The following is a 24,051-nucleotide window of genomic DNA, read 5'->3' on the forward strand; positions in this document are numbered from 1 at the left end:
AGACGGCAATGGCGGCGGGCCGGGGGGTCGATAACGGAAACGGAAACTACTCCAGTGCCATCCTACCGGCCAAACGGCAAAACTCGCCTCTCGCATTTGCGCAGTCCCCACCTGCGCACGCGGCATATTTCAAATTTTCTTCTTATCCGAATTTATATCGAAACTGCTCATCGTTGCGTCGTTTACTCCCCAACTGTCACTCTCGACGATCCACCCTCAGATGTCGCTTGAAGTTTCAATCCTTGTATTCTCCAGTTATAAAAAATGTAGACAATTGGAATAACGATTGACCATAAAAATTCGATAATCGTGAAACTTCTATTGCAGCGGTGAGCTGGAAAAATCCACGAATCTCAACGAATACCTCGACCCCTCTCTTCGCGAGCATGATAATTGAGCAGAAAAAATTCATTGAAAAAAATATTTTGCACATGAGAATTGAGCATAAAAATTTCATGAAAATTTGAGGTTAAAAGTAAAAGATTGGCAAATAGAATCACGCCATTGTTAGAGAAAAAAATGTCAACAACACCGTGAAATTGTCTCAATGATGAATACTTTAATATTTATGTACATTTTGTAAAGTAGAACAGGCAGAATAATAAACTAATATGCTCGATTCGATACTCGCAACCGTAATATTAGACACTTCTCAATCGATTCATAATTATTCGAATGAAATTTACTCGTACAATGCCCGTGATGGATATTACACTTTTTTTTTTCTTTCTCGTCTCATCGACTTCTTTTCCCCTGGTTAGTTTTTCGGCAAATTAATGTTTTTATGTGTACGTGTATGCGCTCGTGATCGGCCTCATTAGACTCGAGATATAAAATAGCGCAAATAAAACTACTTGAGAATAATATGAGAGTAGCAGTCTCTATTTTCATTAACGATGTTTCATTAGTGCATTTCTAGCCAAGACATTTCTTTATATTCATTTTACGAAAAGTTTTAAATCTCGATCAACATTTTTTTTTTATAATATCGAAAATTTCTCCAATTGTCCGAATGTGAAAAAAAGTTTTTTTTTCTTCCGAACTTTTATTCGGTTTTCCATACGAATATTCTTCTCGGAATTGACTCTACTCGTACGTTTTTTTTGTATCATGAAGTTTGAAAAACATCGAAGGGAAAAAAGATTTTGTCACATTGCCGAATGGCAATGCCTTGAAGCTTTTGGCTTGAAATATACGCGTAAAACATCCTTAATAAGAGAAAAGAAGAAAAGAAAGAGAAAAAGTTATAAATATTGGTCTTGATCGAAACGAGTTGATTCCGAGACATGACAAAATGAGGACACTCTAATTATGTCCTTAATGTTTTTTTTTTTTTTTTTATATATTTTCATCAATGCACCCACGTTACCATCGTTGATATTTCTATTATTAATAATTATGATTATTATTGTTACCATTAATTTTGTTTTTCTTTTGTTTTCCTGCTATATCGACACATGCAACAAAAAATGATTTTTTATAAAAATATTTTGTGCTCGAGGAGTAGTTCTAAGTAGTTTCGAATGTTAAAAAACAGTACGTATAAAATTTCTCGATTAACCGAAGCATAAACTGATCGTTACTTTTCCGATTTTACTTCTTTCTCTCCTTCTTGTTCGAGCAATTTTTTTGCGTGTTTATACCCTTTTCACATACATACACACACACACACATACATTAAACGCTCTTCGAGACAATTTCAGTCGAATTTTTTGGTAGACAAATCTTTTGGGTTTGGTATAAAATTACCAAAAAATTTTCGTCTAACGAAAAAAAGAAACTGTACCAGCAGAAACAAAATTTGCGAAAATTCCTTTTCGAAATTTCTGTTCTGGATCATTATTTTTCGAAAAAATTTCATTCGTCTCGAACGGTGAGCTATGATGTATGAAAATTCGACGAAGTGGTTCGTAAATTTAAATCCATTGCTAATCTGCGATTGCCGCAGACGCTACATGTGTTTATACAAATTTTAAACTATCTTTACCTACAATTAGCGCGATAATAAACCAAGTCGTATTGAAAATTGACGAACAAATTTTGAGGTTTCTTGGACGAGATTCTTTCCTCCTCCTGTGTGTCTTAAAGAATCCAAACAAATCGGAGATCGTTCAAGATTCTTCAGTTATGTCAAAAATCGATTTTTAACCCACGCCAAATTTTCCTTTCGGGCCTATTGTCATTTCCGGTTAAATCAGTGTAGCGAAATTTTGCGTTCGATTGTTTTTACGTGCTGATTCAGTTTCATTTTCCTTAAAAAAAAAAAAAAAAACAACGTTTTTCGGCAAAAAGTCTGAAAACTATCGAAAATCTTTGGAACTTTATTTCTTTGTCAGAAACTGATATTTTTTCACCAGAATTCATTGGTTATTTATCCAAATTTTCTGCTTTTAGTAATAAAAAAAAAAAAAAAAAAAAAAAAAACATTCTACATGTTGACATCAACGAAAAACGCGGAACCAAATTTTCAAATAAGAAAAAACGAAATGTTTCATTGGCGCGAACCATGTTTTTCCAATAAATATCGAGACGAGACCCTTTTTCTCTTAAATGAATGCAATATTTACAAAATGAAAATTCCCTACGACTTGTTAAAAAAATCTCATGTTTCAGCGCATTCTCGAAAGGTGATTGGAAAAACTTGGACTCTTATTTTACAGAATGAATTTGATCTCTACGATGATACATAACAGCATATGCATATGAACATTGCAATAAAGATAAAATAATCAATATTTAATTGAAATATCCAAGAAATGTATTTTTCATATTGTCAAGTTGAAGAAAAAAAACCAATGGATAAAAACAAATGAACGGTGAAATCAACGTTGGAGAGTAGATAATTTGATTGATTTATTGACATTATACTTGAACAGAATTAAAAAGCGAGGGCGAGAAAACTCTTCATATTTTGTGTGTAAAGCTCGTAAAAAGAATCGATTAAATTTCGCCACAGATTTGACTAGAAATAGCCAGTCGTAAAAAATGCTTAACAACTAATATTTCGTACCGTAGGAAATATCAACGATTTCGTTTTCTCTCTTCTGTGAAAATAGATGAACGCATATTTATATTAACGATTCGCGGCACTATATCTCGCCATTATCTTTGATTATAAACTTCTATTTCCACTTATTATTTTTTATTCATTTATTAGTTATTTTCATATTTTTTATCACTGATCGTTTATTTTCGCCGCTGTAAACACAAAATACGAGTTCGTTTCGGATAAGTTTTTATCTATCACAAATAGATATAGAATTTTCGTTTCGAATATTCGAAAAATCTCGAAAACAAAAATTAATTGTAAACGAGGACAGAGCCAGATACGTCCATGCACAAACTTTTCCCTGCCATTCATCGCACTCGCACTTAATCACTTTCACACGCTCTACTCATGTCTTCGTAACGTATATAAACAATAAATACTATAACAAACTTAACGCGTATTATGATTTTAAAATAATTATGATATTTAATGCTATCTTGTAAATATGTATCGTTCAATATTCCGTCGAGATTAAACGTTGCTATTGGGGAGCAACGAAATTTCTTTGAATCTTTAGAATGTTGCTACTCGTGAATTCGGATTCTAAAAATCGATATTTACTATATAATTCGAGTAAAAATATCCAATCTGGAGATTCTTCTAATGACCATTTTCAGCAATAACGAAAAGAAATTGTGATTAACAAATGAATGGAACAATGAATTGATGGAGCATTAATCTTTGATGTCACTTCATTTTTCGTTTTTTTTTCTCGAGTTTTTTTACTTGATTGTAAAGAGTTGAATTTCTTTCCACTTCAATATTCACAGTTAAATATATTTCAAATGCCGTGTGGATTCGTCGACCTTTGTAAATACGTTTGAACTGTCCCAGAAGTTTGCCTCAATTTTGTATTTTTGTTTTCAAATACGGCTGATTTTGAAAATGGCAACGAGAATAAGTAACATTCCAAAAGGGTCTGCATTGTTGATGAATCGCTAGAACTCAAATTTGAATGAACCTGGATTTTTAACTCGAAAAATTTTTGTGAACTCGAAGTGCCCTCGTTTTTCTATGAATACAGAACGAATCCTCGAGCAAAAATACAGCAATAAACGCTTTCGGAGCAAAATACTCCCAATAGAATATTGAGAAAAAAGAAATTGCGATGCTTTCCCAACACTGCAAAATTCAACATCCATGCTTCCGGATAGTCTGTGTTCTTTTCGTTTTTTTCGTCCCCGTTTCAGAGTTTTGTTGATCAAGGTGTAGGTTTGAAAATCGGTGAAAATTGGGTACAAGTCTCTAGAACAACATTGGGATGGCATTTGCCAGGACATTTGTCGTTGTCGTCAGTAAGAACATTGTCCCGTAGCCAGTCACTCGTAGAATCGGGTGATGCACGAACGCAGCTTTTCGCGCGAAATTTATTGTTGGTCAAATTTTTGACCAGAGAGGATTTGTTGTTGGTCATAGTGGAGGAATTTCTGCGTAAAGGATCTCGATTTTCATCGGCTGAAAAAGGTACAGTCTCATTTTCTTCGTCCGAAGAGCAGAGATCGACGAAAACAATATTTTTTTTTGAAAGTTTGTCAACATCGTTGCTCCTATTGGACGATTGACTTGAAGTTTCTTCGATGGGCGTTATCACCGCGAAATCCTCCAAAATTTCCGTACTTAGTTTACTATTCAACACCGCATTTGTTCTCGTATCATGAAGCATCGTCGATTCGGACATTCTTCGCCTCTCGACATCCAATTTTTTGCCCTTCAACGTCAAACTCGAGCGGTCTGCTCGACGACACTTTGGTAATGACTTCGGACCTGGTCGCAATCGCACTCGCGATGTTATTCCTCCCACTGGACACTTGTACTTGGTTGGATCTCGACGTAATTCTGCTATTTGGGCTTCACTGAGACGCTCCACCGAGACGTATATTGGCTTGCAACTCATATACAGCAATTGAGAACGAATGCTCAGTACTGGAACAAATAAAAGTGGAAAATCAACATAAAAATATAGCTTTTGACCACTCGAAAACGCAGTAAAAATGTAGCAGACTGTATTAGATACCGCATCATTGCAATATTCACTGGAATTTTGAGTAAAGGCTCCCAGCTAAGAAAATGATAATGATCGAGTTCAGCGATTTATATGAGATTCGGATGCATTCCGGTGAGTCCCCGCGACGCATGTGACGGCGTTGAAACTTAATTGCGTGAGACAAAACGTTGATTTAACCCACCTAATTTATGTCTTCGAGCATTGAATTTATACTCGTGAGTAAACTGTTGCTGTGTGTCATCGGTTAAAGGCCTATCCCGATTGAGTGATTTGTAGGTAACAACCCATCGATTGTACTCGACCAATCGATCGAGCCATTTCGGTCTGACGGATCGAGAGAGAGCGGGTGCGTGCATATAACGCTCTATCCTTTCGAGGCGCTCCTGTTGAGTCCCCTCGGTCATCATTTTCGATTTCTTCGCCATTGCAAGACCAGCTGGTGAAGAAAACGGGATAGCCGGACACCTCGTCAAATTAATGGAACCGCGAACTCGGCGCGACGTTCGGTTCTCCGTTAAAATCACCGGATCGTCCAAAAATGGTCTCGGAGCCTCGGATCGCTTGCACACTTGACTTTCCGATGAAAATAACCGAAAGTACTCGAGAAATTGATTTTGGGGTAATTCCGTCGCTGGCGAAATTTCGTTCGGAGTCTGCGATCTCGAAAAAGGCGTACTTTGCTCTCCGCACGTCTTCTCATGAGCCTGCAAACAAATATACGCAATAAATGAAGTGGTAGAGAACGAACACATTTGCTCCGTAATTACCCGAACCGAAAAGAAAATTTTGCAGTTATTAGCGTCGGAGGGATACAAGATTTGTGTACCTTCATTTTCTCGAGTCCAACGAATTCGGCATCGCAATTGTCGCACAAATAAATTTCGTCCGATGGCGGTTGTATGACGACCAACGAGTGGGATTGTTTTTTTTGTTGTTGTTGCTTCGTTTTGTTCGGAAAACCGGAGGAACATCCGTGCTGAGGCAACAACGATCTTCGGGGACTCTCCACAATTTTGTCATAGTTCTGAAATCCGTCAATTTTTCAATTATAATTTATCATTTCCGAGGAAAAATTATTACGTCTGTATTTTGGTTCAACGAAAAAAGACTGATTTAACCGTTCTTTCTTTTACTACTTTTTTTTTGTTTTACGAAAGTAGCAACTTTTACTCATTGGACTCACCATGTTTTCATTGCGAAAGGTAACTAACAACTTCCCCGTGACCTTGTGGTAGAGACTTGTCGTCGAGTCCCAATTATTCACATAATAAAGTTTGTCTCGCGGATATTGTGCGAGGTAAGAACAGAAGCGTAACAAATATTCGCTCCTGTGGTACGTGTAGCACCTAAATACTAATTTCTTTAAATTCGCCATCCAGCTCTGTAAAATAACAAAAATAATGAAAATTCATTTGTTCGAACGTCAATTTCAGAACGATGTTTTTAACCAATGAATGAAATTTATTTAACGGTTGCATCATTATCTTATTGTAATGATTGAGGGGGTGGGAATAAAATGTTAGAATGACTAGAAATTCGAACAGCTAAAATCTTGAGTTTATAAACTTCGAATGATAATGTGGAGACAGATGAATTCGACCAGAGCTTTGAATGTCGCACATAAATAAAGTAGAAACATCAAAGTTCGAAGCACTTTTACATCGAAAATAGAATGTGACAATCGCCCATAGAACGACGACTAAAATATCGCTTTTCCGAAAATTAAATTATCACTTTTTCGATTCATAAATGTCTACAAACAGCAATACTGTGAATATTCACAATTTCGAAAAAATAATAATGAAAGACCAAATATTACTGAGGTTGAGATACTGAAACACTAAAAAGTTGAACGGTTAAAATGGCGAAACGCTAGAAAGTCGACCAATCGAAATAAAGAAATAATAAAGCGAAATGGCATCAAATATCGCCATTTCGCCTTTTCGGGCCATCGCTATTTTGCATATTCAAGTTTTATAGGCTCGAAAAATTCACCTTCAATTTTTTACTACTCTATATTCTGGTCTGTCTATAAAACAACTACTCTCCATTTTGAATTCGAAAATATGAACTTTTCATATTTGTAGGGTCTGTAAAAATTGCATTCGAAATGCAAACTATCGAAATATATATTTTCGAGTAAATACGAATTCCAAGAAGGAATATTCGATTAAATACGTAATCTGCTAAATAGTCGATAGGAAATAAGAATTTCGAATTACTTATTTTTCTCCAATCTGATATCACAAGTTTAAAAATTTCGAAATATCGACCGTTCTACAATTCGCGTATAGATAGATGAATAAAAAAGGTATCCAGATATAATATTTCACTTCAAATGGGAGTGTCAAGAGAATGAATGTACTCACGTCGTTTAGCTTCTTAGGTCGAATCAAAGGATTAGTAAATCTCACTTCCTTAGGCCACCATTGAGGTTCACTTATTACTTCCGCTGTATCGTGTCCCAATGAACACTGTACCATGAATGCTATGAAGCGTTCTAGTTGTACCTATGTATGTAATCAATTCATTAGTATGATAATATATGAAAAATTTCCACAAGTTCAACCACCTCGTAAAAACAATTTTTTATAGATATGAATTTCAAAATTATGCATGTATGAAAAAAATATTGGAAGTTAATAATCTTTTTTTTACCCAGATTCAAAAAAAGTACTTATTATTACAAGTCAAACTAGAATAAATGATCTAAAACCACATAATCTCAAGTATAGATACGCTGCGCATCTTGCTGCGACTGGTTGAAAATTTCTTTTTAAATACTTGGCGCCAAGACTCTGCTGTGTTTTTAGATATCGCGATACATATTTGAAAAAGAAGACTTACCAGCGATATTTTATCTAGAGAGGTTGGATATCCATCGGCAAACAGAAGAGGAAGATTTGATATCATAGAACCTTCCTCCACCCTTTGCAGCTCCTCTGGCTCCGTATCACCAGTGGCAGCCATCATCCTTTCGTCCGCATAGTCGGGGAGTCGGTCCTGCACCAAACCTACCCCGTACCCATCCTCCTGTGCCGCTAAGAACCTCATCTTTTCAGCATCAACATCCTTTCTTGCTCCCTCAATATCATTGCATTGTCATTTCCTCCTTCGCATTGGTGCCCTCAATTTTTCTCATTTGTTTTGTCAAAACTCTGGAATCAATCATTTTTTATTCAACCTTTGACTTCTTGTGGCAAACCATTTTTTTTCTTGCATAAAATGTATTTTTATGAAAAATGATGAATTGCAAATCTGGGGAAGAACTTTTGAAGTACAGAATTTTAGCAGTGTTTGAAACTACCCATGGGGAATTTGTTCAAAGAGTTCATATAACTCTTTTGTTACCATGAAAAAAATATAATATTTTTAACTGATTCAAATATCGAATGGAAATTTCATAGCAGTCAATACAACATTTAACAAGTAAATGATCATTTTTCATAACATGTCCAAATGCAAAAATAGCTTCTTTTGTACGAACAAAATTGCATCAAAATCCTTAATTCCCAAAGTAGTTTTCAAGGTTTTCAATGCTTCTAGATCCTGCAATCGGACCATCTGTTTCAGTTACCGGTTCAATAATGTTAACAATCAAATTAATAAGAAAAAATTAAACGTGTCAATTTAATTTTTGTTTTCCACTCGTCTTCACCCATTTAAATTCGATGCAATGAACATTATAAATAGATGCAGGCATTCTAAACGTGATATCATAAACGTCAATTTATCAATTGCAACCCTTTTTTTTTAGAAAAAACAAAATACTAATTCAACAACTTTTTTGCAATCAACATCCGATACTCTCCAACCTCAATTTCAGTTGACTTTTGCTTTAGTTTTCCAGTATAAAATACTGTTACATACCCCAGTTTTGCACAAAATTATCATCTATGCTTACAGAATAAGGATTAAGGTTAAACTGGTCTACGGAACATTGGATTTTTTTCATTTTTAGTCTTTCTACTTGATTGCAAGTGAAAGCATCTGAAAGATCTACATAAGTGGCTCACATTATGTCCTCAGTGTTTTGAGTGTATAATACAAAATTAAGAAAGCTGATTCAAGTTTATTGGACAATGCATGGAACAAAAATGTTTGCTGAGAGGAAAACATGAAAGGAAACTGGAAAGAGTACAATGTAAAATGAATTTTTAAAAATCATTCTAGTTGAATAACGGTTGAATGAACCGCCAGAATCCATGACTCATAATCAAGAATGGTGCTAAAAATGCTCTACACAGGAGGGTCTAAGGTTGCAATTCATCAAGATTCAAGTATTTGTCAAGCTACCTGTTAGTTAGGCTTCGAGAATGAAGAGTATCAATGTAGATTTCCATCAGTCACATTTATGACGCGTAGTTATTTCAAATGATTTTTGAGTCGTTGGATGTTTCATAGGCAGATTCGTTAGACTAAAAATGAAGGAGGTCAATTCAATTAGTCGAGTTTAAATAAACATATTCCGATTGTCAGGCAGCTCAGAGGTTCATAATCCGTTCATAACTAAGATATTTGACAAGTGGGAAAAACTCAAACTTTGCCAAAAAAAAGTTGAGTTATAAAAAAAAAGCAATGTTCACGAAAATGAAAGAACATAGACGAGATTTAAAAAAATTTAGTTATTATTGTTCATTCGTACAATACATTGAAATAATTTCCAATAAAAACCAACGTCGAACTCATTCGCAAATTCAGAGGTCTAATTAACTATGAAAAAATGATCAGAAACTCAAAGTTCATCAGTCCATTTTCGCGTTGCGCTGAAAAGACCGCGTATAATTGCAAAAAAAAAAAACAACGAAAAAGATTTCCGGAATTACAAAGCCGAGCATAGAAATAAAAATGGAATAAGAATTAAATTAAACGTAAAGTATTTTTTCAAAGATCCTGAGGGTTTTCGGTTTTATCTTTTCCAACTATTCACTGATCGTAAAAAAGGCGGGAAATCGACGGAATAAAAAATAAACACTTTTCCAAGATAACGAAGCATACAACAGAAATATCAACTGGATCATTAGTTAATGATTTCTTCACAATACTATCATTTATTTTACAAAATTTCAACGATGAATACCTCTGTCAAAAATCCATATTTCGTGTAATAGCAAAAATATTTGATTTCAGAGCACACATCACAAAATCACGATTCGTCCGTATATTGTTTACAAAATCGCACGTAGCTTGAAAATTGTACACAAAGCGACAGCGGAGTAGTACGCGCACACGAAGTTACGACAGACAAAAAAAGGTATAAAGAAAGGAAGAACGAAAGGAAAACTTGTTTTTGACCGTATTACAGCATAATGTGGGCGGTATAAGGGGTGGAGAGAAAAAAATTCGCGCTAAAAATGTCGAACGAACCTGGAGGACACAAAAAATCGAGAAAATTTTTATTTCGAAGGATGAATTTGAGAAGTATACAGGCACGAGTAAATGGGTCGTAAACGCGAAAAGGCAACTTTGTCACGGGCTCTACCGCTTCGTGATATTTCTATGTATGAGTTTGTTATATCTGTGTGTACACTGGGCTTCACTAAATCGATTAGATCGCGGACTTCGCAGTTATGGAAAAACAGAAGCAAATAAAGATGCGAAACAAGCTTTGATCTTTAATGCCCACCGAGTTCCGCAATCGGGACTCGAACTTTATTAAAAAAAATCGTACAAATACGGAGTGAACGAAGAAAAAAAAATGCTTTTAGATCGACTGACAGCTCCCTCCTCGAAGCCCCCGTATTTCTGAGACTCCCCGCGCGACTATTAAAGCCAAGATGGCCGCCACTAACATGGCCGCTCTACAACGCGCGCTCTTTATTATTTTCCATTTTGTCTACAGCGGGAGATTCTGTCGCGAGCTTCCACAACTGGCTTTCTCGAAAACTCTCCACTCCTCCCCTCGCTCCGTCGTCCAACAAATAACAATCGTCTCAAGAATGACTTACCTTCTCCTAAGGCTTTTCCCTTTCACTTCTCGTACGTAAATAAGAAAGCAACAGGAAATTCAAGAGGTAAAGAAATTGTGCACAAAAAAAACATTTGCATTATGTATGTCAGGGCTTAAGGCCCCTTTCCCCTTCCATCGATGTTTCTAGAACAAAACCCTAGAACTCGATTCGAGCGCCACCACGATAAAATCGTGCATGCACGAAAACATCGAAACCTGTCCCGTTTTTTAGCATTTATTACAAGAAATAATCATTCCATTAGAGAACTTGTCGAAAGATTCGAAATCGTTCAATTAAAGTCTTTGATATTATTATCTTCGTTTTTTCAACTTTTATATCATCGTTATTTATAACGATTTTTCAAGCAGCCTAGTTCGCTAATGTGCCGCGCGTGTTGCGATCGTTCGCGTTAATTTTTCTTCGAAGGGCGAAACTTTTATTTCTTTATTTATAGTTAGATTGGAATGAATGATGCGATAACGATATCACTCGATTTGCTCACTCGTTATTTGGATTTGTTTTTATAAATGAATTTAAGGGCGTACGAGGAATCACGGCGCGTGACATCGGGTGAAACACGAAATGGCCGCCGTGCCGGAAGTGCGACGCAAAACAACTCTTATGACAGAAATGTCTGATCCAACGAACCGAATTGTATGACCCCCAGGACAAAGTAAAATAATCTCACCCGTAAAATTTGATATTGCATACTAATAAAAGATAAAAAAGTTTTTTTTCCATTTCTTCGATAGGGATAGAGGCGACATTGTTATTGGTGCAGTCGTCGGAAAGTAGAACAAAGGAGAGTGGAGGGGGTAAAGCGTCATCGAAACGAAACGGTTCTTGTGCGCAGCTCGAAAATTCCAAATCAAGAAGTCGTTGAGGTTGTGATCGTTGCGACGACGAAAATAATTATAGGGAAAGTATAAAATGGAGGTGATATACTTTAAAACTCGATATCGATTGTTTTTATTGAACTGATGAAACTGTTTTAATATGTACATTTTCCAGTATGAATATTACGAGTCATCCTCGTGTATACCAAAACGAAATGATGATTTTTTGTTAGCTGATATATCCGTTATATGAATGTTCAAACTCGCCTCCGTCAGATCAGTATCGACTTTCAGCTTTCCACCATTAGCGTTTAGGGAAATCTGCGAAACAATTTCGTGCAGTTATGTCCGAGTTTTAGTCCTCAGATTCTCAGTAAAAAGACTTAAATTTTTCAGATTTCAAAATCATCCACTTGTTCCAAGTGCCATTTTCAGGTTTTGAGAACCACTTTTTTCAGTCAAGCTGCTACCTTCTATTTTCGAATACCACTTTTTAGATCACAACTCGATGTCGTAGTTTTGGATACCACTTTATAACTTTAATGGGTAGGGATAGTCAGAATAAAAAAAAAATTGATTTTTTGACATTTTCTTTTTCTCGAGCTCGAAAATGCTATCTCGTTTTTCTCGAAGCTGTTTTCACAGTTAGCGAGCACTGTAATTCAAAAACCACTCGACGGATTCCGAAAAAATATGGACAGCTCATTGAATGTATTAACCCTTTGAGGGGCAGTTTTTTCCTGCAGTTTTTTTTTTATTATTGCCATTGTATTTTGGAATATGCGCTTAAAAAAATGTACCCCTTAAAGGGTTAAAAACTTGAAATTAATCAGAGGATTTCTTTTCACAATAAACTAATGCTTTTTTTTATCTACAGACGCGGCAGCGTCTTGACACCAAGTATTAAGAAAAATTTTGTAGGCAGAGCTAATGAAGACCAAGTACTGCGTGTGAAACAGTGTTTAGCTTTCAAATTATCGTCAAGGAAAGTTAAAACATAATGTAATAACTATGTTCCATCCGTTTTATAAAATTCTCTGAATTACTGTTGAGAACAAAAATTGAAAATACTCGTTTTTTAGGCCTCAGACTATCCCTGTTCCTTAAAGTAGCATTTTACAATTGTAATATAATTTTGCAGTTCCATCTACGGTTTGCTACTTCGGGCATTATTTTAAAGTTTCAGATACCCCTTTTCGCTGACAATTGTCATTTCTGATTTTGGATACCTTTTTCTGTATCCGTAGCGTTTTATAATTTGGCATAGCATTGTGCTATTATAACGTACTTTTTACGAAAATAGACAATTGGGGAACTTCCGTTAATTGAGTACCATCGGGCACCATTGTTGATCAAATGGCCCTTATTCGGGGAAAATTAAACGTTGACATTATTTTCATAGTATTTTCAATACTTGCGATGAATGTTAAATGTTCCATCTTTTCTACGTTCAAGTATCATTTTCTAATTTTTTTGACATAAATATCTGCCCAGATTCGAAGAAAATTTGAGAATAAAGATGAATAACCAAGTCGGAAGAACTTACCAATCCAATTTTTTTAGAGGATCCGTCCTGGTTGGTGGGCCGCTCGAAAATTTGGACTTTGGTTTTGCCGTCAGCATTTTTGGGAACATCAAGAGTAGTGGGTATTTTGATGGGTACTATGGTGCCTTGAGGAATGAGGATGGGTTCAAGATCGTCGAATTGTACCGCAATCGTTTTGTCGAGACAATGAAGTTCGACGTTCCTCGAATTAAGTTCACGATCGAAAATACCATGGGACAATAGTATGGAGGATTGAATAGCAGCGCCAATGGCCATAGTTTCGTCAGGGCTCCATTTGCTGTTTAAAATCTCACCATTGGGAAACAGCGAACCAATTTTTTCTTGTAATTTTGGAATTTTCATGGTTCCGCCGGACAATATTATTTTTCCAATGTTTTCAGAGGTGTGTCCAGTTTCTTTCAAAATATCCTCTATCGGTTTAATGTATTCTAAGATGCAGGGACCGATCAAATTTTCGAAACGTGCTCGACTTATATTGTAACTAAAATCAACTCCATCGTAAAGCGACTCCACAAAACAATGTGCCGATGACATCGTTGATAATATGTGCTTGCATTTTTCTGCTTCAGTATTCAGTTTCGATATCGATCGCCTACTCTCGGTAGGATCCAATTTGTATTTGTTGCTAAACTCGTTACCCAAATATTTTGTTAACAGTTGCGTCAGCTTATTTCCACCCAACTCAGGATAATATTTTGTCGCTAAAACTCTGTAAGCTCCACCAATCGCTTCAATAATTGTTACTTCGCTTGTCAATCCACCTATTCTGTAGACTAGAACCAATCTAAAATTTCATTACATTTTTAGTATTCTTATCATAGGAGTGTGAGAGATAATCTTATAGCTTTACTTCTAATGGGTTAAATTTTGTTCGTTTCTTTTGGTTTGCAAACTCAATATGATTGTGTAATTTCATACTTTGTCAGATTTCACTATCTAAACAAAAATTGACTTAATTTTTATGTAAATTTAGCTTTGAGACCAATGATCCAATGCAAGTAATCTAGGATTGATGTATTTCAATTGAATAAAAAAAATTCAAAAAGCACTCACTCAATTTTTTTCTTATCCTTTCCAATACCATAAGCGAGACAAGTAGCTGTAGGTTCTCCAATGGTTTGAAGAACTTTGAAGCCAGCAGCTTCGGCAGAGCGACTCCAGGTTTTGATGCTGTCAGAGCTGAATCTGAGCGGAGTACAAAGTACGACGTTGTGTTCTTCATCATCATGAGCAGCAGTATTGGAAATATCGTACATAGTTTCAAAAATCATAGTTGAAATATCAGCTGGTGTAATTTTTTCACTTTTTTCTCCTCTTTTGATGGAGTAGTGAAGATTTTTAGCATCCTGAACCAATTTGCTAGGGCTACTTTTCAGTGCTAATTCCAACTCCGCAGATTCAATGTCTTTGTTCATCAGCCGCTTGTTATGGATAACGGAAACTGCACCGTTTCTGAATAGACCGGCTTTAGCTGCCAATCCAATAATCTGAAAACAATGATCAAAAACCCCCGATTGATTGTTACATTGTTGTAACAATATCCACCCTAAAAGCTAGGAAGAACCATGAAATAAAGTGCATCAAACCTTTTCAGAATCGTTGAACGCGACGACGGCCGCTGTGACTCTATCGCCGGCGTTGTTAGCCACGACGTCAACGTTATCATCCTAAAAAAACGCAAAAACCAACATTCGATCAAATCTTTTTTCGAAAATTCACCGGTTTCGAGGTTAAGCCTCACTTCGTAAATTTGTTGACTTTTCTGAATGACGAAAATTTTACATTGGAGAAAATTTCTGATAGGTTCCTTCAAAACAGTAGCAGAACCTCATTTAGGTGTCATTTTCATCGAATTTCTAATTAGTTTTTTTTTCTTTGAAGCATTTCTTTATACTGAAGCGTCCCCGGAGTCAAACATGTTGTCAAGGTCTCTAAACACGTGGTTAAGCATTCACGATTTTTTCATTTTAAAGTTCAATCTTTTTATGATGTGAATTTTTGGTTCAATTACGTTTAGAATAAACTTACTTTGTATATTGCCAGACACGCGGACGTATTTCCTAAATACAGACCAAACGAAGCGGCCGCTGCCATCGTAAACAGACAAATGATAAACAAAAGTGTTGAGCGCTGCACGTTGCACGAAGAGCGAATTAAAAAATCGTCATGGCGAAGGAAAGAAATCGCATGGTTGGCTTGCTTTTTTTAATAAATTTCTTCCAATATAGCATTTATTTCTTCACTGTATAGCAGTTGTCGAAATAATCAACTTTTGATTATTGTAATTAGAATTTCTCCGTTTTGAGAGCTGACAATCGAGATTTCTAAAATTATGCTACGAAACGTTGTCGTTGGTTTGTCCGGTGGTGTGGATAGTGCTGTTGCCACTCTCCTCTTGAAACGCAAAGGTAAACGTTTTACAGTAATTGTTGTCCATTAACCTCAACATTGACTTTTGTTTATTTCGTGGTTTTGCAGATTTCGTAATTTTGTTATCAATGCTCGGTAAAAACATTTCATGGCATATATATTTCATATCGTATTTTTACCTTCCCAAAAGATATGTACTTGTCCCGAGTCGCTGTCACGACACTCAAAGGGAAGGAAGATAATTATTCCGCACTGTTATTTATTTTTGCAATGAAAATCCGATATGAGTTTCGTTGGTAATGAGATGTTTTTTTATCGTACCCTTACGGATTTTTTTGACACTAGAAAGACGCAAATTTCAAATAATTTATTTTATTTCATAAAATATCCCAAGAATAATTGTTGAATCATGAATTGTCTGAAGAATATATACTTTCATGAAGGTTTCAATGTCACTGCTGTGTTCATAAAAAATTGGGACACTGCGGACGAAAGTGGTCAATGTATAGCTGAAAACGATTACAAAGATGCTGAATGGGTTTGTAAAAAATTGGATGTTCCACTCATTCGTGTTGATTTTGTTAAAGAATACTGGAACGATGTATTTAGGTAATGAAAAAAAAAATCATTTGTACTATGGAAAAAAAATGTTTTCTCAAAAACTTATTAGCTATAGTTAAACACCGAAACTTCTCGTTCAGTTACCTTCTTGGGAGTTACCAAAACGGACACACGCCGAATCCTGATATAGAATGTAATCGAAAAATAAAATTCGATAAATTTTTTCACTATGCACGTGAAAATCTCAAAGCCGACGCAATTGCCACAGGACATTATGCACGAACATCTTTTGGACCTTATCTTGAAGCCTACAAACCGGATAGCAGTAAGTTTCTTGAGCAAATTCACTGGTTTTACTTTCATTTTCATGAGAAATAATAAATTCATTTTCATTCTCATTTTATGAGTAATGAATTTTTATGAGACACTTTTTTAAACTCCTTTACTCTAATTTAAGCAAACTACAAAGAAATTTTTTGCTACAATTTTTCCATCAAACTCTCGCTATTCTAAATACTTTTCAATTTTTCTGTTTCTAGAAGTCAAACTTTTACAAGCCATAGATTGCAGCAAAGATCAAACGTTTTTCATGTCACAAGTGGCTCAAGAGCCACTTCGGAGATGCATGTTTCCTTTAGGTGAATATCACAAAGCTGAGGTGAAAAAAATGGCCGAAGAGGCAGAATTGGATGTTGTTGCAAAAAAAAAAGAGAGTATGGGAATTTGTTTTATCGGCTCTCGATATTTCAAGGAATTTATCGCCGAAGTGAGTTTCTGATACAAAATAACAAAATCATATACAACTAATGATATCCTAATGAACTGAGGATCCGCCTGGGAATCTAATAGTTTTATATTCCGCAAAGTACGTAGAGGACAAACCTGGAAATTTTATGGATTACGACACAGGCTCAATAATAGGTAAACACGAAGGCATTCATCAATGGACTTTGGGACAAAGATGTAGAATTGGCGGCCAGGAAAAACCTTTTTACGTGTATCATAAAGACGTTCAAACGAATGATATATTAGCGGTGAGTCAAAATAAAATTGTTTGAAGACTCAGTTTTCAAATATCACACTCTTCATTTGAGATAAATAAAAAGAGCCATAAGTCCCTGCAGAGACAAATATTCTGCAATGTTTTAGAAAGAAAAAATATAACTTTTGCTCATATTTTATCATTAAAAAATAAAGAAACTAATTCCTCCATTTGAGAATTGAGAAATATCATTACCCAAAGATGCATTTGAGAATTGTTTCCTTCTTCCAGGTAAAAGGAACAGATCATCCAGCACTTTTCACACAATTAATAATAGCTGCGAATCCTCATTGGATTAATGAAGAACCTCAACAATTGAAAGACAGTAAAGGAATTTTTCATTGCGATTTTCGGTTTCAACATCAACATCCTTTGAGTCCTTGCTCAGTTTACAAAAGTCTTAACAATCGGTTGATCATTCGTCTCGAAGTTCCACAGAGAGCAGTTACTTCAGGACAGGTGGGTTAGGAAAAAATTGATTGAAAGGAATTCTTGTAATTTTATGGTAATTTCTTGCTTTGGATAATCAAAGTTGCTATATTTTGGAAATGACCTGGGATATCGTCTATTAGTTTTTCGAATAAAAAATCAGCATCTGAAATGAAAATTTGAAGTCTAAATATTTTTTAATTTTGTTGAATTCTAGACGTTTTGAGAACGTTTTTCACGTTTATTTTTCTTTCTAATAAATTCTCCACTTCTTGTGCACGTTTTTCATTCTATCTTTTTATGAAAAATTTCATTGACAGTTTGCAGTTTTATACTCTGGTGCGGAATGTCTCGGCAGTGCTGTGATCCTGCATCCCGGTCCTTCGCTTCATTCACTGGGTCAAAAAGCTCCTGCATCTGTTGAAAGAATTGAACCTCGCTTGCAAAGCATAGGATGTAGTTGAATATTACTTCATTAAATTATAAGAATAAAATTCTATCAATAAAAATCTTTCACACAGTCCGGCATGTCCAATTAGAATTTTTGCAACACGAAATGATGACTCATTCGATGAAAACCTCACAAATAATTATGAAAAAATATTACTTTACTTTTGATATTATTTTGTAAATTTTCCAAGTTGAAACGACTCTGCCCAACTTAAGCTTTTTATCTTGAGACTTCCCAGTGTTTCAACGTTCAAGGGAATCTTGCCTTTTGTTTTGAAAGTCTGTTCCTTTGCCACAGATGATCCTCTCAAACTCTCATGCAGGCTGAGTGTGTTGCCCTTTAGGTTCAATTCTATGTTGTTCTCTTTGGGAATAATAAGGTCGACGAGGCCTTCCGAAATGATTTGAGATTTCCCTGTAAGCCTTACGACATTAATTTTTGAATCACCTTTTTTGACATTTGCTTGCAATGAACCATCCAGACAAGCTGAAAGGAAGACAATTGGATAACAAGAGTTATTTAACTTTTCAATTTTTATTATATTCCATTTGTTTTCAAATAAATCATTGTTATATAATAAATTAGATTTTCAGTGTTCCTTTGCTTTACTCACAGACATGTAAACAGCCTTCTCCTTTTATTTCGGCGATAGCTTCCATGTGAAGATTGTTCAAATTCAATTCACCATTTATTGTTGAAAAGTTTGCTATTTCACAATAATTACTCCCTAAATTTATGTTTCCATTTTCTGTCCGCATTTGCAGATTGGTGCCCAAGCATTTTTCAGCTGTGATTGACTGAAAATCATAACGTAACCATTTTTTTGTTGGTTGATAGCGTTGAAATCTGGATATAGAGGCTAATTTACCCCCTCATTAGTGGTCCGTGCTTCAATATCACCCTGCAAACTTTTTGTCAATACTATTGAACCCCCGTGGCTGGAGATGAACTTCATTCTATTGCTTTGCAATTTAGATGCTTCAATATTGCCTCTCTCAGTTACTGCACTGATGAACTGTGACAATATATTTGATATCGATGCGTCCGAGTCTCCATATACTTTTACATCAATATCTTTAATTTAAAATTTTCGTTTTTAACAGTAAAGCTACTTAACTTTAGCAGTTAAGTTTAAGTTTCAAAAACGCATGAATTCATCAATACATTTTCCAACAATAGAATAATATGCATTTGTTATTATCAGTATCAAAATTTCTTTTATAATCCTTTATAATTCCTGTTAAATTTTCAAAAACAACTGAATAATTCTTCTTTCCATAGTTCTTAAATAAGAGTTATTTTTTTTATAAAATACATATTTGTATGTTACGAATGAAAAGAAAAGAAGCTGATGAGCTTACCATACTGGATGGGAGTTTGAAAAACGAGTACAGTATCGCTCGAAAAGTTCGAAGTATCGCAGTTTTTGACAGTAATCTCGGAAAATGATTCATCCGTCTGGATATTTATAAGTTTCTCAATATCGACACATTGAGTATTGTCGGAATGAATATTCACAAGGAAAGTGTCCATGTTGGGAAATTTGTGAGGATCGATAGATTTCACTTGTACGTTACAAGGCAATTCAATAAACAATTTTCCGTAGGATTTAACTTTTCTTGTGATTTCTCGCGATTGCTGGAATTTCAGACTCGAAGTATATAAACGTCTTTCGACATAGTTATTTTTGCACGTGCGACGAAATATCGGTAATAATGAATGTTTCAGGGACACAAGATTTTTGATAGTGTTTATTGTCATGTCGGATTGATTATTTACTCGTGCGAAACGACCTTTTCGAAGAAACGTACGAATATTTACACAAATAAAAAAAAATACATAAAGAAAACATGCATCATTCATTCATTTGCGTGTGTGAGGTACAAGCGCCGGTTATATAAAAAAATCGAGGTTTTAACTATACACTTGAGCCAGCAAACAAGTGTGAGAAGGCACGAGTTGAAACCGTTGAAACCGATGAGGGCAAGGAGCGTAAAAGGGGGGAGCGAAATAGAAGCGTTGAATTTGTAAAGAGGGGGAAGTAAAAAAAAAGGGAGGGGAGTAAAACGAAACGCACCAAGCTTATGATCATGAGGGGAAAGAGCGAGCAACTAGTAAAATATAAAAAAACAAACGTATTCGAGACCACGGCGGCTCCGACAGTTGGAAAGGAGGATGGTGATTGGTGATTGGAACAGCTTAGAGTGGGGGTAAAACAGAGGAGCGGTGGACGGTGGTGGTGGAACACACGAATCGCTTCGTTCCGCTTCGGCTTCGGGCGTCGGGCGCTTCGGCTCTCCGTCCTGTTCCGTGTATCATTGCCATCATTTGTCGCGGCGTCGCGGAGCAGTTTTCATCGTTATTCCCGCGTTGGTGCTCTTGTGTAAACGCGTTCTACAGTAAAAAAAACACCCGCGTTCACTCTTACCCGCTTACCCCACTGTCGTTGATTGCTCATATTTCAGCCTTTCACTGTTCTTTTTTCTCCGAGTTCACGCGTTCATACACTACTGTTAATTTATTTCGGTGAAATATTACACTTTCGTACCTAAAGCCGGTTCGATCGCATTTTCAAACGATTTTCAAACGACATATACGTGCTATTACCAAAATATCTATTTTATCTGTCGTTCCTTTTCTTGACTAACGAGCACAAGAACTGCGGGAAATAAATATAATGGCAGTAGTTAGCGAGAGCATGTTGTATCAAGAGAGAATAGCACCTTCTTACGTATCGTCGAGCGGTTATTACGGTTACGTACCGCCTACGTGCCCATTCGCGAATTACGAAAGCATCATTGTAAAAGAACCGTCGTCGTGCAATAGTGGTGCGAACGAGGCCATCAACGGTTCAAGCATTGTCCCAGTGCCGGCTAACACCGGCGCCAATCAATGGACAATGCCCAAGTCGGCTTCGTTAATTTTTCAAAAGCATAAATCTAATATTGTTCCTCCTGAAACCGTACAAAAGTATAACAATACAGCCATGGAGACTGACCAAGAAGAAACTCTGCTACGTAACGATCAACGGTTTCACGACGCCGTCATGCGATGCCAGAATAACCATTGCGTAATTCCAGAACCCCGGATCCAAAACATCAACAACGCTATGTTTTCATTGCCCTTTGGACCACCGTACGGGACTACGCAATCAGAACTCTGTGATTTTACAAAAAGACGCGGGAACCGGAAGCGCAACAGCGCCGGCGATCCCGCTTATCTTATCGACGATCGCAGCGCCAATTTTACCAAAAAGTCCCGACAAGGTATTGTCCAAACTTTTCAAACCTTTTCTATTTTGCGCTTATGCAAATTTTTTTTGTTCTTTGACTGATTTGGAGTGGTCCTTAATATTTTATGCTGTGTTGATTGATTAGGCTGAGGTGATGATTATTTAATGCCAATCGTTAAACTGACACAAAAGCGTTGCCTTTTTACTTAGAAATGTTGAACAAAAATCCGTTTGACGAATCAATTTCGAGGCCACATGTATACAGTCCGATTTTTTAATGCAAACTCTAACCGGAAGTTGTGAGCTTTTCGAACGAAAAAACGATCTCGGTCTTGCTCAACATCATATGAATTTCGATATAAACTGAACTGAAAAAAAAACGACTGAATAATTCTGTGCCGAATTGTAACGAAAATACGCTTGATACAATAACCTCATTATGAAAATAATTATTATTCAGGGCAATAGCACATAATAATAACATTGAATGTATACATTTCGAATTTTAGAGTTGGAAATTTTCCAAGTTTACGCTTTCAGGCGCATTACAAGGTTTCTCAAACTTCAACAGTTTATCAAGTTTTTTCCTTTATAATTTTTTACGTTTCGAAGAATATGCATATTTTTCTATTTATAAAAATCACGTATGCAATTCCATGCAAATTTTGTTCTTATAAATACAATACCATCCCGTGTTTTGTTCAATACCTGGATTTTCGACCAAGGTCACGAATGATTCCATTTCCGAAATCATGATTTACGAAATATTTCGAAATTTATGTTCATCCTCCAAAATGCATTCAATTTTTTTTTAGTGCACATTCCATTTCAACTATTTTGCAATTCTCTATCTCCATATTTATCGATGAGTCAATGACCTTGAGATTTCGCAAGCTGTTAAAGGTTCATTTTTTTCTTTTCATCCATCCTCTTCCCATATAAAGATATTTCAGTCTGTTCAATAGGAATATTATGCACGATTATCTGCGTAGGACCCTGGAGAACTCGGGGTCTCAAAACAATAGTAATAACAATTTTATATTGGTCATTTCGAAACGAAGCTGAAGTTTCCAACATTGGAGTCCAACCAAATGAACGAAAAAAACGTTTGAAATTCACCAATTTTTTATTTCACGAATCGTTAGGTGCAGCTTGAAAAACAACGAATCGCAAATTTGGCAGGAAACAAAATAGGAGAATTACTGGAATTATTGGGGAGTTTTTTTCGATCATTTCGTTGGACTCCAACGTTGGAAACTTCAGCGTCATCATTTCGAATTATATTTCATAATATAATTGGTTGTTATTTAATTGAATATGTGACATTCTGATCCTGAAAAAATAGCCATTCGAGGCTGAAAACATGCTATTGCTGTTATTTATGAACTTTAGCGTTCATTTTTATGGAAATTAAATACTACCGAATGCGCAATAATATTCAATATGAAACAAAAAAATGGCCTGTATTCTGAGATTTGCATGGGGATGAGCAAACGACTAACTTTAGCATGATTATTGAAAGGAAGAAGCTCTGGATCATTTTTTAACAGAAATAATGGTTATGTCTTATAGCAACGAAGATGCAAAAGTTATCACCGCTAATCGACAATGTTTTTTTGAAAAAATAAAAAAATAATAATGGAATATTTAATTCTTCGTTGAAGCTAAATGGGGTTTCTAGGGTTTTTAACGAACTGAAGTATGGCACGTCAAAATGGGGTATGAAGTAACAGGATTTTGCTTTCAGAGACGGTGGTAACAGCAACTTTTGCAATGGTACAGGACCTTTACGAGAATTTGGACCGTCCGCGTTGCATAATGAACCGACATCATTGATCGTAGTTGATAAGGGATTGGTCAACGTTGATACGATCGAGAAAGTCTCGAAGGGTTTTCGCTGCCGCGACGAGGCAAGTAATTACAATGATGATTCGTTAAACGAAACGAATCACGAGCGTTCGTGCTGCAAAATTACCACAAGAAATAGCGAAAAGCCCAAATTAATTGGCAATAGTTACTTAGATTATGAGATTATGTTGATGGAGACGCACGGATGCTCGGCTTATCATTACAATAGTTATCGAAACTTTGATAACGCTGTTTTAACGGAAACGGAATTCTGAAATAAGCTTATGCAAACAATAACATCTATAATGAATTATTTCTCTCTCCGTCTTGTGGGACTAAGAAGTGAGAAAGCCGCGATTTGTTTTGTTCACTTAATTTTAAGACCACACACTGTTCATGATTGACCAGCGTACGAATTCGTTGCGCATTTACGAGCTAGTAAACAGAAAAAAGGAATATTACTTATGACATAAGCGTGTATATATCAATAAATATTTACTTTTCTATTCACTAACTGAGTTTCATTATTTTTTCTACCCTTGCATGTCGCCCCCGGAATCTATAATTAACTATTAATTAAAGTTTGCCATGAAACTGAGTGGAAAAAAGGAGGAATTTCGAATGAACCAGCGAGAAATTCTAGATTTGCTGTTGGAGCGTTTTTTTCATCCGTTTCGTACCCCAAAATATAGGAAAAAATGATCAAAATC

At 35.8% G+C, this 24,051-nt stretch overlaps 5 protein-coding genes and 1 long non-coding RNA gene across 17 annotated transcripts; 3 read left to right on the plus strand and 3 right to left on the minus strand.

Annotated features, from left to right (window-relative positions):
- Positions 1-539: 539 nt before the first annotated feature.
- ova (ovaries absent) lies at positions 540-11,236 on the minus strand. 7 transcript variants are annotated; one of them, XM_043412277.1, is made up of 8 exons: positions 11,003-11,236; positions 9,351-9,472; positions 7,902-8,212; positions 7,424-7,564; positions 6,238-6,435; positions 5,881-6,078; positions 5,236-5,758; positions 540-4,972 (listed from the first exon to the last, which is right to left on the minus strand). In XM_043412277.1, the coding sequence occupies exons 3-8, from the start codon at positions 8,106-8,108 to the stop codon at positions 4,251-4,253; spliced, it is 1,989 nt and encodes a 662-aa protein (XP_043268212.1). In that variant the 5' UTR covers positions 8,109-8,212; positions 9,351-9,472; positions 11,003-11,236; the 3' UTR covers positions 540-4,250. The 7 variants fall into 7 exon arrangements, with proteins under 7 accessions (XP_043268212.1, XP_043268219.1, XP_043268193.1 ...); XM_043412284.1 differs by lacking the exon at positions 11,003-11,236 and adding an exon at positions 10,726-10,808; XM_043412258.1 differs by lacking the exon at positions 11,003-11,236 and adding an exon at positions 10,422-10,787.
- On the plus strand, positions 10,933-13,541 carry LOC122406772 (uncharacterized). Of its 2 annotated transcripts, XR_006260067.1 has the most exons (4): positions 10,933-11,068; positions 11,544-11,678; positions 11,758-11,941; positions 13,405-13,541. It is a non-coding gene; the product is annotated as an uncharacterized lncRNA (long non-coding RNA). The 2 variants fall into 2 exon arrangements; XR_006260066.1 differs by lacking the exon at positions 10,933-11,068 and having other exon boundaries at positions 11,250-11,678.
- Positions 11,948-15,567, minus strand: LOC122406710 (heat shock 70 kDa protein 14-like). The gene is made up of 5 exons (XM_043412342.1): positions 15,437-15,567; positions 14,995-15,075; positions 14,462-14,895; positions 13,388-14,192; positions 11,948-12,162 (listed from the first exon to the last, which is right to left on the minus strand). Exons 1-5 carry the CDS (start codon positions 15,500-15,502, stop codon positions 12,025-12,027), a joined length of 1,524 nt encoding a protein of 507 aa, XP_043268277.1. The 5' UTR covers positions 15,503-15,567; the 3' UTR covers positions 11,948-12,024.
- A 130-nt stretch (positions 15,568-15,697) lies between these two features.
- Positions 15,698-18,333, plus strand: LOC122406745 (mitochondrial tRNA-specific 2-thiouridylase 1). 2 transcript variants are annotated; one of them, XM_043412422.1, is made up of 7 exons: positions 15,698-15,816; positions 16,222-16,387; positions 16,480-16,664; positions 16,879-17,105; positions 17,206-17,373; positions 17,613-17,840; positions 18,131-18,333. In XM_043412422.1, the coding sequence occupies exons 1-7, from the start codon at positions 15,741-15,743 to the stop codon at positions 18,272-18,274; spliced, it is 1,194 nt and encodes a 397-aa protein (XP_043268357.1). In that variant the 5' UTR covers positions 15,698-15,740; the 3' UTR covers positions 18,275-18,333. The 2 variants fall into 2 exon arrangements, with proteins under 2 accessions (XP_043268357.1, XP_043268365.1); XM_043412430.1 differs by lacking the exon at positions 15,698-15,816 and adding an exon at positions 15,947-16,074.
- Positions 18,031-20,358, minus strand: LOC122406728 (protein FAM185A-like). 4 transcript variants are annotated; one of them, XM_043412406.1, is made up of 5 exons: positions 19,623-20,358; positions 19,130-19,335; positions 18,875-19,058; positions 18,526-18,747; positions 18,031-18,227 (listed from the first exon to the last, which is right to left on the minus strand). In XM_043412406.1, exons 1-5 carry the CDS (start codon positions 20,122-20,124, stop codon positions 18,211-18,213), a joined length of 1,131 nt encoding a protein of 376 aa, XP_043268341.1. In that variant the 5' UTR covers positions 20,125-20,358; the 3' UTR covers positions 18,031-18,210. The 4 variants fall into 4 exon arrangements, with proteins under 4 accessions (XP_043268341.1, XP_043268330.1, XP_043268321.1 ...); XM_043412395.1 differs by having other exon boundaries at positions 18,423-18,747; XM_043412386.1 differs by lacking the exon at positions 18,031-18,227 and having other exon boundaries at positions 18,421-18,747; positions 19,623-20,357.
- Positions 20,359-20,542: 184 nt separating this feature from the next.
- Positions 20,543-23,855, plus strand: LOC122406758 (uncharacterized). Its single transcript, XM_043412443.1, has 2 exons — positions 20,543-21,527; positions 23,243-23,855. Exons 1-2 carry the CDS (start codon positions 20,939-20,941, stop codon positions 23,614-23,616), a joined length of 963 nt encoding a protein of 320 aa, XP_043268378.1. The 5' UTR covers positions 20,543-20,938; the 3' UTR covers positions 23,617-23,855.
- Positions 23,856-24,051: the final 196 nt, after the last annotated feature.

Source organism: Venturia canescens, chromosome 1 (genome assembly GCF_019457755.1).
Source record: "Venturia canescens isolate UGA chromosome 1, ASM1945775v1, whole genome shotgun sequence".
Classification (NCBI taxonomy): domain Eukaryota; kingdom Metazoa; phylum Arthropoda; class Insecta; order Hymenoptera; family Ichneumonidae; genus Venturia; species Venturia canescens.

Coding starts and splice junctions, on each gene's coding strand:
- ova (XM_043412293.1), bottom strand. CDS start 8,108: ATGAGGTTCTTAGCGGCACAGGAGGATGGGTACGGGGTAGGTTTGGTG. Junction 6,079..6,237: donor CCTTTCGCAATGAAAACATG/GTGAGTCCAATG, acceptor GACGGATTTCAG/AACTATGACAAAATTGTGGA. Junction 5,759..5,880: donor TTGGACTCGAGAAAATGAAG/GTACACAAATCT, acceptor ATTTGTTTGCAG/GCTCATGAGAAGACGTGCGG.
- LOC122406710 (XM_043412342.1), bottom strand. CDS start 15,502: ATGGCAGCGGCCGCTTCGTTTGGTCTGTATTTAGGAAATACGTCCGCG. Junction 15,076..15,436: donor CGTGTCTGGCAATATACAAA/GTAAGTTTATTC, acceptor GCGTTTTTTTAG/GATGATAACGTTGACGTCGT. Junction 14,896..14,994: donor CGTTCAACGATTCTGAAAAG/GTTTGATGCACT, acceptor CATTGTTTTCAG/ATTATTGGATTGGCAGCTAA.
- LOC122406745 (XM_043412422.1), top strand. CDS start 15,741: ATGCTACGAAACGTTGTCGTTGGTTTGTCCGGTGGTGTGGATAGTGCT. Junction 17,374..17,612: donor AAACGAATGATATATTAGCG/GTGAGTCAAAAT, acceptor TCCTTCTTCCAG/GTAAAAGGAACAGATCATCC. Junction 17,841..18,130: donor GAGCAGTTACTTCAGGACAG/GTGGGTTAGGAA, acceptor TTTCATTGACAG/TTTGCAGTTTTATACTCTGG.
- LOC122406728 (XM_043412395.1), bottom strand. CDS start 20,124: ATGAATGATGCATGTTTTCTTTATGTATTTTTTTTTATTTGTGTAAAT. Junction 19,059..19,129: donor CACGGACCACTAATGAGGGG/GTAAATTAGCCT, acceptor TATGATTTTCAG/TCAATCACAGCTGAAAAATG. Junction 18,748..18,874: donor AGAAGGCTGTTTACATGTCT/GTGAGTAAAGCA, acceptor TCTTCCTTTCAG/CTTGTCTGGATGGTTCATTG.
- LOC122406758 (XM_043412443.1), top strand. CDS start 20,939: ATGGCAGTAGTTAGCGAGAGCATGTTGTATCAAGAGAGAATAGCACCT. Junction 21,528..23,242: donor TACCAAAAAGTCCCGACAAG/GTATTGTCCAAA, acceptor TTGCTTTCAGAG/ACGGTGGTAACAGCAACTTT.